A 14,194-nucleotide genomic window follows, 5' to 3' on the forward strand; every position below is an offset into this window, starting at 1 on the left:
TGCAGACGTTTCGCCAAAATCTCACTTGGCATCTTCAATGCTCGCGCTCCGAAGACACTTCGAACACTGGGTGGCTGTAAAGGTCTCCTTCCCGTAAAGGTGTATGATATTCTCACGTATTGATTCACGGATGGAAAAATGTGATGACACTATATTCCGGGATATCATCCGTTCGCTCGTTGAACTCCGACTGGAATCCTGCATCCGACTGGAATCCTGCAAATACATTTTCCCCAGCGGTGCTTAAACTGTTCGAAACATTTTTTATATTCATCTTTGGCTATAGCCGACAGCTCATCCCTCGTTTTTTTCTTGACCTCTTCAATGTTGTCAAATCGCTGTCCTTTCATGTCCCTTTTCCTACGTGGAAATAAGAAGAAGTCACACGGAGCGAGATCAGGCGAGTAAGGTGCATGGGGCAGAAGAACCATGCAATTTTTAGCCAAAAACTGCTTAACAGAAATGGATGTGTGTGCAGGTGCGTTATCCCGGTGAAAGAACCAGTCCCCTGTCCGCCACAAATCGGGTCTTTTTTGTCAAATACTGTTGCGCAATCTTCTTAAATTTCCAGATAAAAAACTTGATTAACGGTCTCACCTGCATGACCTACGCCATTGATGTCGAAAAAGCAAATCAGCATCGTTTTGATGTTTGATTTGACCTGACGACATTTTTTTGGACGGGGAGACAGTGACATCTTCCATTGGCTGGACTGTTGCTTCGTTTCTGGATCGTAACCATAGCACTATGACTCGTCACCAGTAATGATCTTTGAAAGAAAATCTGGATCCGTTTCAAGCTGTTGATTCAAAGCACGACATGTTTCAAGTCGATGTTCTTTTTGCATGTCAGTCAGAACACGAGGAAGAAACTTGGTAGCAACTCTTTTCATTCCCAAATCTTAGGTTAAAATTCGCTGAACCGTGCTCCAAGACAACCCACTAATCTTTGATAATTGTTCAATTGTCTGTCGACGGTCAGTGAGCACAAACTCTCGAATCTTTTCAATATTTTCGTCTATTCGAGCAGTTGATGGACGTCCAAAACGAGCTCGGTCATCAATTCACTCGTCGCCATTTTTAAAGCGAACAAACCACTGGTACACTTGAGTTTTTCCCATCGCATCGTCTTTATCAGCTGTTTTTAACATTGAAACAGTTTCAGCAGCACTTTTACCGAGCAGAAAACAAAATTTCACAGCTGCACGTTGTTCTTTTAAACTTGCCATCGAAAAAAACGAAATAACTAAAAAACAGCGTTAACAAAAAAATGGCACTGCCAGTGAACAAAACAAGTTAAATTTAAAACGAAGGTGGCGTTGAACTCGCAATAAGTTGTACTATCCACAACCTGGCGGCAGAAAGGTGTACTATACAAGCTCTGCGCGCGGCAATTCAATTCCGGTTTTTTATGGGTACCCCTAGTATATTTTTTAATTGTAGCTTAAACTTAAGTTTTGGGCTTTTACAGAGTGTTTAAAATAAAAGAGGTTTTCATGTTCATGAATTGCTACAGGTATCTTCTAAGTTAATGATAATCGCCCATTTTTTATTTTCTGTTGATGAAATACGAATTTTAATGTATTTAACTTAACAATTACTAAGTTCTGCACTGCACGTTGGCCAGTCCAAAATTAATTTTGAAGCTGACACAAATATTATAGTAGTGCGTTAATTTTGATGTAAGTTTACATTTACCAAATATGATTGCTTATATTTTATTAATTAATTTCGTGCTTTTTCAAAGGAAAACAAAAAATATACCATTCGGTACCATTGTCTCGCATTGTCGTTCTTGCGCCTTGTCGTTGGTAATTACAAGGCGATTTGGTCTCTGTCTTCATGCGATTGTGAACAGGTGTACCGCACCGCCCCATTTACGGATATTTTCCACCAAGAGACCTGCTTCCTTCCTATTCTCTTATGCTTATGACCTTCTGTCCTGCACTTCATAATTGAAGAATAAGGTAACGTTTGCCTCGCAGGGCATGTCTCAGGCACTTAACGGTTGTCAAGTGCTCACGAACCGCTTGGACCAGAAATATAGTGCTTTTACAACCGAGCCCGTGATTAACTAACCCTGCCGAGCAGACCCTTACCCTTAACCGTTCCAGGACCGTCCTAGGAATTTATCTACCTACACTAACAAGCGAGATATAAGTATTTTTTCAATCTTTTTCGCCGAGCAATCCCTGAAACATGTACGTAAAAAACTAGTACAAAGTAACAATTTATGTCACTTAAAAAATCGTCACTATCGCTGCTGTCGTCACATAGTTCAATGATCTACACTGCCATTAATCGTTCTCGATAAATATTTTCTTCTTTTATTACTCGTTTTTCACAGTTAGACCAGCTTTGTACTGATATTTTAACTACCTCTTGTCGAATTACGTTTATGGTGCTGCCACTAAATTTTGGTGCAATGTTATTTCTTTTTATATAAGATTTCATGTCCGTTTTGTCGTGCTATCGAATCGATTTTGTAGTGTTTGTTAAAATGTCTTATTTTTAATAATTCCAGAAGCTGTTTTTCGTGTAGCTCTCTTTAAAATATGAATCATTTTCGTTCAGAAATTCTTTAATTTCTTCTTTGTTTGAAAAAGTATTTGGAATTTTTCTAATTTTTTCTAACAGTTTATTTTGAAACCAGTCTCCACCAACCAATCCACACCTGAATCTTTGACGTTTTAGGTGGACAAAAATAAGGCATCTTCCACCCAACCATTTTTGGACCCAGCATGAAGAATTACAGTTGACTTCGGAACTTTGGTCGTGTCACTTGTTTTTATTGCTACTCCTACTTTTGTATTTCTGCTGTATTTCTTATAAAATTCAAAACAATTCGGTTAGCATCTGAAGAGAAATGGATCCACGGTCTCCACATTTCAAAGTATTACAAAAACAGGAACCGTCACAAAATCTTTAATTGTAAGATTCCAATAAATATTTATCTGTATTCTTATGACGTACCTTTATCTACCGCGAATAGTCTCAAAAGAGTGTTGTTGTTTACAAATCAAAGAACTATGTAGAAGACGCAAAAATACAAGAAGAAGAATGTTGTTAATGGACAGGCACACTAGACAAAGATTTTAAAACTTGCCGTTAATGAAAACCAGTGAAAACAGATTCGCAGGGTCAGAGCTCGAGAATCAGGTACATAAACACGTACTTGGTGGAAGGATCACAGTCTCCGTAATATATACGAACATATTGCAATTTAGATATAGATTTATCGATAGAGACATATCACCTGATGTTAAAATAAACGTTTCTACTTATCCGAAAATACCCCGCAGCATCAATGCTTAATCAAATTTAAAACGATCTATTTACGTTTCAAATAAAAATTTCAAGTTTTTACAAATCTTCGTTACGGTCCATCTCAGGGAAGATCTACTTGATGCACAATAAACATCTGTTGAAATCGGTTTTACCACGGTCCTGCCAAATTCTCCGTTTAAGGTACTGTAAAATACTTCAAACGTCAAAGCAATAAATGCAGTATATTTTTGGTCGGATTATACCCATGATATTAGGAGCATTCGTCTGAGCACCATCATCAATGACTATCTTTATCATTACATTATTATGAAAACTTAAAAATATATATGTGCAATAACAAGTCTATTTTAACATATTTTACGAAATTTTTTTCTATTTACTGCCAAAATCCTTCGATGTCGTGGTGAAAGCGCTTCGTCGCGAAACCGGCAGCCATCACCTATCCGACGTTGGCTTTATCTATTCGAATGATAATTGCCAACTAGCTCGTACTTACCTATATCGATTCGTTTATCAAACGACATGCTCGGCAATACATTTATTGATGGACGTCAATTCGAGACCGTCGCGTTAACTTTAATGATCGAGCAATTAGCATAACCCGGCTCGCTTATCATCGTCGCGGATAACATGTTGACATTATTGATACGCTCATTGTTAGAGATCGGAATCGATAACCGCGTGACAAATGTGAGAAGACCGAGTCCGATGGTTATCCACTTCGTATAATACCGGTTTGCCGGCGACTGCGCCAAATTCAATTTGCTTCTCGTTGGTTCGGCTGACGGAAAACCTCTGCGGCAGTTGTCATTTCAAAAGGTTATTATTTAACATTTTCCAAAACTAAATAATGACCTTTGCAACTTTTTACTATGCATTGTGCAATTTCCTTTATCGAAAAGTAGAAAAGTTTTGAATAGTGCAAATGTCCGGTAAATAGAGACAAATCTTACCTTGCTGCATAAAATTAAGCAGAATATTATTTGTTAATTTTTCCAAGAAACCTCCACAGGTTACTGTAATACTGCAAAAACCGACGCAGGAAGAATCCAGAAGTTTTGTAAAAAGTAGAATATTAGTTGGGCCTGTTGCTGGCAACAAAAAAAAATACAAGTTGATTTAATTTTGCCTTGATTGTTTAGATTTTTTTGCATTATTTTTTTGCAATTTCTTGATTGAAATCAATATCTATACGTTCCAGCATAAAATTACCAATATTTTTTTATAGTGCTGGTTCCATGGAAAATCACACTTTATTAAGATTATGATAACATAATCATAATAATGGATATACACGAGGGGGTACCCAAAAAAAAATCGGAATCATTTTTTATAAATTATATATTGTTTTGAAAATCACAGAACGACCTTGTCCCCTTCAAAATACTCTCCATTACAACTAAAACATTTCTCCTAGCGGTGCTTCCACTGTTCGAAACATTTTTTATATTCATCTTTGGCTATAGCCGACAGCTCATCCCTCGTTTTTTTCTTGACCTCTTCAATGTTGTCAAATCGCTGTCCTTTCATGTCCTTTTTCATACGTGGAAATAAGAAGAAGTCACACCATGCCATTTTTAGCCAAAAACTGCTTAACAGAAATGGCTGTGTGTGTAGGTGCATTATCGTGGTGAAGAACTAGTCCACTGTCCGCCACAAATCGGGTCTTTTTTGTCGAATACTGTGGCGCAATCTTCTTAAAACTTCCAGATAAAAAGCTTGATTAACGTTCTCACCTGCATGAACTACGCCATTGATGTCGAAAAAGCAATCGTTTTGATGTTTGATTTGACCTGACGACATTTTTTTGGACGGGGAGACAGTGACGTCTTCCATTGGCTGGACTGTTGCTTCGTCACCAGTAATGATCTTTGAAAGAAAATCTGGATCCGTTGCAAGCTGTTGGTTCAAAGCACGACATGTTTCAAGTCGATGTTCTTTTTGCATGTCAGTCAGAACACGAGGAACAAACTTGGCAGCAACTCTTTTCATTCCCAAATCTTAGGTTAAAACTCGCTGAACCGCGCTCCAAGACAACCCACTAATCTTTGATAATTGTTCAATTATCTGTCGACGGTCTGTGAGCACAAACTCTCGAATCTTTTCAATATTTTCGTCTATTCGAGCAGTTGATGGACGTCCAGAACGAGCTCGGTCATCAATTGACTCGTCGCCATTTTTGAAGCCAACAAACCACTGGTACACTTGAGTTTTTCCCATCGCATCGTCTATATAAGCTGTTTTTAACATTGAAACAGTTTCAGCAGCACTTTTACCGAGCAGAAAACAAAATTTCACAGCTGCACGTTGTTCTTTTAAACTTGGCATCGAAAAAAACGAAATAACAAAAAAACAGCGTTAACAAAAAATGGCACTGCAAGTGAACAAAACAAGTTAAATTTAAAACGAAGGTGGCGTTGAACTCGCAATAAGTTGTACTATCCACAACCTGGCGGCAGAAAGGTGTACTATACAAGCTCTGCGCGCGGCAATTCAATTCCGGTTTTTTATGGGTACCCCCTCGTAGGCTATTTCATTAAATTATTTTCCACCCATATTTTTGGTCAATTAACTTCCCTTATTCCTTTATGACGGAATTAAATGAAATAAATCACACTTGATTAGCGGAGTAATAAAAACATGCATACGGTAGCGCCTTCATAAGTATATGTTTTTAGTGTAATGCATCGGTATTTGCTGTTGAGCTAGCGTACTCATAGTTTTACAAGATTAGTAATAAAATGACGATATTCACACCAACGAAAAGATCTTTTGATAATTCGCCACCATCAGTGAATAGTGTGACAATTGACCACTTCTTAATTGACTAGTAAATTCAATAACAATTGTAGAGCGTTATCTATCATTGTTTAATAATAATATGTATTTTATAATAAATTATTCTGCGTTTGTAGTCCCTTTGCATTTCTAACGAGGACTTATTACTCCAAACCTTTCATCATTTTGATGATGATCTGACAAATTTATGTTTTCAAAAGGCAACCAACCTTGCCAAAAAGTTAACCCTACTTAAAATTCAAACGCTCCAATAATTTCAAATAGATATGGCAACGCTGCATTCGTCAAAATGTTTTTAAATTTTAGATTATTAGTATTATTATTATTATTATTATATTGTTAGAAGATGGAACATGGAATTTCAATAGGACACGCCCTGTGTATTACAGCCCTTTTTGTTTTCCCAGGCGAGTTCGACATGCGAGTGAAATCGTGCATCGCTTCGGACGGCGCGGGCCACGTGATCCAGCTCTCGGACGAATTCGGATGCGTCCTCAGGCCGAAGATGATCAGTCGGTTTTTGAAAGCCAGGGGCGCCGACGAGAGGGCTTCAGTTATCACGTACGCGTTCTTCCACGCGTTCAAAGTAAGCGACCGTCCCGTATACAATCAGTAAAAAGACAGGGTGCATATTTTTGAAAAAAAATAATAAAAACTCAATATATTTTTGAATATACATGGTGGGTCAAAAAGTAGATGTCGATATCTTTTTTAAACAGAACACATTTTTTTAAATTAATTTTCTGCTTCAGCATTTAACGCATCAAAGACATAAGACATAAGCTTAACAGTGAGTAAAATTAATAGATTTTTTTTTAATTTATAGAAAAAACAAATGAGAACAAAAGATAAAATATTTCATTAGAAGTTAAAATAATGATATTAGTCAACGAATAGATTGCATGTATTAAACGAAGTAAAGGATAACTAACGACTCAAATAAGGTTTAACTATTGAAATTTAGTGGACAGTACTCTTCGACTTCAGTCAGCAACGACCCATAAACTATTTTTTCCTTATAATATGTTAGAAATGGAGATTTGTTGCAGGAGGATTTGTTTGGAGACATATGAATAGTGGATATTAAATAATAATTATAATTATTACAAACAACCTATATAAAAATTACTGATCGACTTTTGAACAACTTCTTAAATACTGCCTTCAAATACAGTATAGACATGTTTTTGCGTGCTGTTTTTTTTTTAATAATAATTTTAACAAAAAAAAATAAATCGCATTCAGTTCCCCGACGCCCTGAGCGTGCACATCAAATGCAAAGTGGAGATCTGCAGGCACGGTTGCCTCGACCATTGCCAACTGCACCCGGACAAAAACGACGGTCTGGGCGCCATAGCGGATCACTACGTCAACACGCTCGATCGCAAGGACGAGAAAATCGACTCTACTGAAATCAAAGACAGGTAAAATTAAAAATTACGTTTTATCCGACGAATCCTCGTTCGAAACCAAATATATATTTTTTTTAATTCAATTAATTTTTTTACTATTTCAAAAGAACACACACTGACATTTTCGCAAAGTTTGATGTTTTTATTGATGTTTGATTTTTTATTTCTTATCCGATTTTCGTAATTTTTTTATTATTTTTAGTTTTTCAATGGATGAACTTAATAGAGGCAAGTTCGGGTTACTTATATCAATAAGGACATATTATTTTTGTTTTTTGGATTCCACGTGACTTATTTAATTGAATCTGTGTTCTTCTCCTATTACCTAAAGTAAAATGAATGCTCATTGTCTCATAAACCTTCCAAAAAAATAAAATTCTACCCATCTCTGCCTCTCCATTTTATAAAAATATCTTAAGGTACCTATGTAATAGTAACATTATAGGTTTTTTTATTCGTCTCCTCTCAGTTTCATGGCGAGTTTTCGATTTACAGATTTCTCCATATTGCCAAAATATATAAAAATGATATGTTCAACAAAAATATAATGAGGCCTTGTTCCTCGAGCAAATTTTGAAAATACAATAGATATAAAAAAAATTAGATAATGCATAAATAAACATGTACGCCTTTGTTTTATAAAGCATAGGGAGCAAGGGAGGGGGTAATCCTATGGGTGCCACGCAATATACTGATCTTCAATCGGCTGTTTATTTTTAGTGACAAAATGTCACACAATTTTCAGAAGATTACTGTTTGAAGGAGGAATTACAATGCCTGAAATTAAATCTCTCTTCTGTATTGTGTGATATCTGTCGAAATTACCAAATTAGATGAAAAACTCATTTTCAGTTTTTATGTTATTTTACAAGTTTTAGCTAGAGGATTTAATATTAATATTTAATATCAGACAACTTTACGAAGAGGCCAGCAATAAAGAGTACCGAAGATACAGGAATGCGAGAAAATGCAGCAGGCTTGCAAAAAATTTTGATGTATTTCATAATTTGTTACTTTCGTCTGATCCAAAAATCGCAAATTTACGCAAAATCGAAGCTTTAAATAAAAACAGATTTAGTCCCGAAGCTTTAAATTTGCTATAGCCTTTCAAAGAAAATATTAAAATCCTGAGGGAATCAGACTTGTTAAAGTTGATTCTGTTTATTTTGAAATATATTTTTTTAAATCGGTTCCTACAAAAACTACAGATTTGCCATTACTTGCTCATCCAAACTCAGATACTCTAATTTCTGATCCCAATATTTATCACACAAATAATTTTAGATACCGCATCTTCTATTTTCTAAATAAATGGCTCATAAACACAACGAAGAAGCATTAAGCTTTTTACAAAACTTCTGGATTCCTCCTGCGTCGGTTTTTGATTAGTCGAAATTGCTGACGTTTCGCTAATCATCCTGTTGGCTTCTTCAGAGTTTGAGTGAAACTGGCTCGTATTTTACTCTGTACCTGCTTATACATTATTTGAGGGGGGCGTTAATGAGGGGTAGAAACACCGCCTCGGATGACTGATTCCCAAATTAATGGCAGGTAGAGACCTGAGTCGCGGTTAAGATTGTTAGGTTACTTATAGTTTTCTATATTTTTTATTTCTATATATATATATATATATATATATATATATATATATATATATATATATATATATATATATATATATATATATATATATATATATCTCCTGGAGAACCTTAAACCCGGCGACGCGCCAAATTACGTTCCGCGTGCAAAATCGTGAACACACCCACCTCGGTTGGGTTCGCGTGAAACCCGATATATCCGCTAACGGTAGACGCGATTCCCACGTGACCGAGGCGGACATTTTGACGAAATATATTAATGGCGGGTCGTGCGACCCCTTGCCTCGCCCTACGCGTAACACTTTTTCCCCTTTCTAGGATGCCGGACCCGGTGGACCAAGCGCTCGACGATGACGCCCAGGACACGCTCTACGACGACATCCTCAGCGAGAATCAGGCGGCCATATCGTCGGGCGAGGCCTTGCCCGCTATCAAGATGTCGCTAAACGCCAACATGAACCCCGACAAACAGAAGAAGAAACCGTGGACGAAGACGGGAGACTCGAAGGAAAACAGGAAGAACGATCACAAGGATGGCGGTGGCGACGTCAAGCAGGTGGTCGAGCATTTCGACGAAGATGAGCAGATCACCGCCGTGCCTCACAAGGTAAGTGCTTGGAATGTAAGGGGTATTTCGCGAAAAAGTGAAAAAAAAAAAAGAAAAAAATTAGCTTTGTATTTCAAACAGAGGCCTCTTCGCGGTCTCTTGTCCTAGAGGGACGCATTGTTTTTCTTTCGTACTCCTGCGGACCACTATGGAACTTTCGCAAAATCGATGTAATTTTTTTGTTCATACACACGGCATACGTTTAACCGAATTTCAAAGTCACGACAAACTTTGATAAATACACAAAATTGTATATTGTATGTTCGGGCGTGTTCGGAAATAAAATAACGAACGAACGAATTCCAATGATATTATTCCAAGTATCTCACGCACCCTGTATGATAGACGAAACCTGAAACTCTCTCGATACAGTTTACCACCTTGTTTAAACGAAATTATCCCATGTTTAATAGTTTTTCCTTTACGCCTAATATTTTATCCTCGAAAACGGTAATTTTCAGTTTCTTTTAGATATTTTTACCTATAATCGACACATCCTGTATATAATGAAAAAAATGCGGAAATGAGGGTTATAGCTCTGGATGTCCTACGTTTGCTGGTGCAAGAATTCTTCTAAAATTGTAAATGGTTTTCGAGAAAATATTTTTTTTCTGAAACTATGCAGTGCGCCGTAAGAATCAACGTCATTGCGTCTTGACTAAACCCAAGGAACAGTGATTTTCATATTTATTTTTTCAAATACCTCGAGCAGCGTGTGTGATAGACGAAATATTTAATATAAATAATAATTTACTCTGGAAAAGAACAATTTTTCGGATCTTTTAAATTTTTGTGTATAATTGGAAAACCCTGTATATAATCGAAAAAATGCCTTAAAAATATTATAGCATTGGATCTTCCGCGTCTGCCGGTTATGGAATTTTGCCGATCGGATGAATGGTTATTCAGAAAAGCATGTCTCTTTGGAAGCCAAAATAACAAAAAAAAAAAAAACGGTCTTTTAGTTATAGCCACTTTTCACTATTAGGGAGACCCATTTTTCAGTTTTTTTGAATATGCGGCCCACTCTGTACATTCTTAAAAAAATATCATGAATAAATGAACGGTTGCTTAAACGGTTTTCGAGAAATGATTTTTTTTGTTAGTCCCTTGGAAACGCGATTTTTTATTGTTTTTTAAATACTTCCCGAATCCCCAACCAGTTAAGGGACCAAACGCTATTTGCTAGCCAAATCTGAAGTCGATAGCTTCAAATTTCGGACACTTATCGTGTTTTATAGGGATGTCCAAAAAACAGTCGAAAATCGAAAAAAAAAAACGGATGGACGCCAAAGCTTGACCATGGCCATTTTTACATAAAAAACCCTGGAACCGGGAACGGAGAACGAACATACAAAAAAAATTTTTTTTTTTCGAGGCTGATTATTTCTGTGCCAATGGCGGTCCTCTAGGACCCACCGTTACCCAGATCTCAAGCGCGTATACTTTTGAAAAGAATGGATTTTTCGAAAGTAACTAGCGTTCCTGTAAAGCGGATTTGAAAAATGAACTGCATTTTTCTCACCCTTCTTCTTTTTTAATATAAGGTCTTTTATTATAAAAAGCTTTCCATATTATAGAGGGTGTCCAAACATTAATTCTAATCTGATATACCATATATTTGCCACTAATTATCCATCGAATGGTGTTAGTCCTTTAACTTTAGTTAGCTCTTGGTGCCATCTTTTACACGTTTTTTATGCAATTAGGTGAGCATACGTCATTTAAAAAAATTACCGGTGATTTGTTGAAGAATATTTTTGAAATAATGCAACTGTTGTTTCATTTATTTATTTATATATATTTATTTATTTATATTTAACTCCGAGGTAAATAACTTTTATTGTAAACTGATGAAGTGCACCTGTGCATCACTGAATTGGAAATTTTACGCTCTTTCCAAAATTCGGAAAATCCAATATGGCGGCCATAAGAAAAATGAAATTTAAGGCGGTTTGCGAGATAACGAAAGACGGTTGAGACGCTATCTTAGTCGTCCTAAAAAAGGGTCTGAATAATATCAAAGTTTGACAGCTGTCAATTTCGATTCTAGATCTGAAGTAGGTTATCAAATGCACTAAGTAATAATAATAGTATAAGAGTATAATAGATATTGTTAGATTTTCCGTTTCGCCATCAATTTCTGGTAATTTTTGTATAATACCTTCCTATACCTATCGCTTTTCAAAAAGTTAAATATTTTTCTGATTTTCTGTTCAAAGGTCTCATGCAATAGTTTTATGCAGACAGAGTACACCAAAACAAGTTTCTGTAGGAATTGGCTTATTTGCCTTAAGTGGTTCAGTCAATTCGATTGAACATTTTGAAAATATGACAGTTAACGGTCAATAAATACTTTGGGGGACTTTGATAAATCAAGAGAGGTGCAAATAATACGTTAGGGTTAGGTAACATAAAACGTTATTCTAGTTTTGACCGCAGAATCTAAAGATCCGATGAAAAAAATGCAACCTTGATACTTTGGGGATTGGCAAATTTTCTGAGATTAAATATAGTATTTATTATATAATACCTATAGTATAGTATAGTTTTAAAGACGAAAATAATACAGTAGACCGGAAAAATTATAATAATATATAATAATAAAACGGTTAGAAATATTGATAAACATGTCCTTATATTTTAATGTTATAACGTTTAAAAATAAACTTTTCGCTCTACAAAAAACCCTCGCAAAATGCCTCGCGGCAATTTTAATCCCAATTAGTATTTATGAATAGTTCGTTTTTCATTTAGGAGAAGCATTTTCTGAAACATGGAACTTGTGTTCCAATTTTGGATCTGTTTGAGAGAGGAGAATTATCTCGGATAATCAATTAATTTTAATTTCAACTAATAACAATATATCGATATCAATATCTGGTCGTCAATAGATAATTTTCCGTTTTAACGAAATCGTTTCTAACGTTAAGCAATTTTTACAAATTGGCATAAATGGTGAAATTCCACTTCAAGAAAATGATAGATGTTCGTTTAATTTATTTTTTACAACATCGATCAACATTAATGAGTAAAATATGAAGGCACAACAAAAAACTGTCTTATTCTCAAATCTGTAGGTTTAAATACCAAAAAACAACACTTATTTTCTAATGATTTATTACAGATGAATAGGTAATAACACATAATATAAAAAAATATATAACTCAACATTCGCAAAAAAAATCTCTCTATGGCTGCGGTGGCAATATTGCAAAAACTTTGGACTCGGCAGATCAACCTACAGTTCTATGAATTATGTCAATGGAAACTCCATTGCATGCATCTTTTGATGTAGACGCGTGTTTTGAGAACTGAATTGTGAAGTATAGACCCCACTAAATGCAAGCATTGAAGCATTAAGTTATAAATTAAATTATGTCGTGAGTGCAGAGAGGAACAAGATCGAATCAACACCGAAAAATTTCGATTCCAAGCTAGTTATGAATTAAGTTGCTTTCATATCTTGGACAAGAACAGTAAATCGGAAAATTGTAGCGTCTCCAACCCAGTTTACGATAAACCAAATTATCCCAAAATAAATAAGGACTACAAGTTTTTTTTTGGGTATTTTTTAACATTTTTATCCAAAAAATGTTCCAGTTGGAAGTAATAGCTCTCCCACGTTTGCTAGTTCGTAAATTTTTCCAGTACAGTAAATGGTTTTCGAGATAATCGTAATACAAAAATTGTAGCTCTTGATGCAGCCTATAATACCGTTTGAACCAATTAACCATATTTTCTACAAATTTTTGATTGATTTACGACAAATAATTGGCGCAAAGAACAACTTTGAGGATCTTTTAGATTTTTGGACTATAATTGAAAAAATGGTTCAAATAAAAGTTATAATAACGGATCTTTCGCGTCTCTTGCTTAAAGAATTTTTCCGATTGGGCTATTAGTTTTGGAGAAAATAATTTTTTTCTATAAACCAAAATTACCTAAAAAAAAAAATTCAAAAACTTTTAAAAAATACTTTTTTTTTCATCAATTTAAATGCAAGTGGGGACTTCTACTTCTGTGCTAGATCTGAAATCGGTAATTGTAAATTTAGGCTACCTATTACATTTTTTAATATTGCACCGAGCATCACGAACACTCTGACAATAGTTTTAGCTATCTATACGGACTATATCGTCATGTAAAAAAAAAATTGATATCTGAAACGCAGTCTTTCAGTTATAGCCAATTTTCAATAATAGCGACGCTGTAGAACGCACCAATATCTGGAGTTTAGTGAGGAGCGCGTATATAAGAATCGATTTCATCGATATGCGGCAAAAGTTCGACGCGGCCCTAGCGACGTTCCTCGCGGAACGCCACAATTAACGCCGCAATTCGAAAAACGGCAACGGCCGGCCGGCATCGAAGAAGAAGCAAGAGAGATAGAGAGAGAGAAAGAAAAAAAACGGCATTCTTTTGTCTCCGTACCAAGAACGTTCGGCCGTTAACATTTTAAATACCTTTGATTACAAATCAACCGTT

The 14,194-nt window shown here is 35.7% G+C and overlaps 1 protein-coding gene across 1 annotated transcript in view; it reads left to right on the forward strand.

The window, feature by feature from the left end:
• The window catches only part of LOC132702381 (uncharacterized), a 58,872-nt gene that overhangs the window by 36,983 nt on the left and 7,695 nt on the right, over positions 1-14,194 (forward strand). The window contains exons 6-8 of the mRNA XM_060670967.1: positions 6,494-6,672; positions 7,332-7,510; positions 9,418-9,706. Coding sequence (XP_060526950.1) covers positions 6,494-6,672; positions 7,332-7,510; positions 9,418-9,706 — 647 coding nt within the window. The remainder of the gene's footprint in view (positions 1-6,493; positions 6,673-7,331; positions 7,511-9,417; positions 9,707-14,194) is intronic.

This window comes from Cylas formicarius, unplaced genomic scaffold (assembly GCF_029955315.1).
Source record: "Cylas formicarius isolate icCylForm1 unplaced genomic scaffold, icCylForm1.1 PGA_scaffold_5__7_contigs__length_24384050, whole genome shotgun sequence".
Classification (NCBI taxonomy): Eukaryota; Metazoa; Arthropoda; class Insecta; order Coleoptera; family Brentidae; genus Cylas; species Cylas formicarius.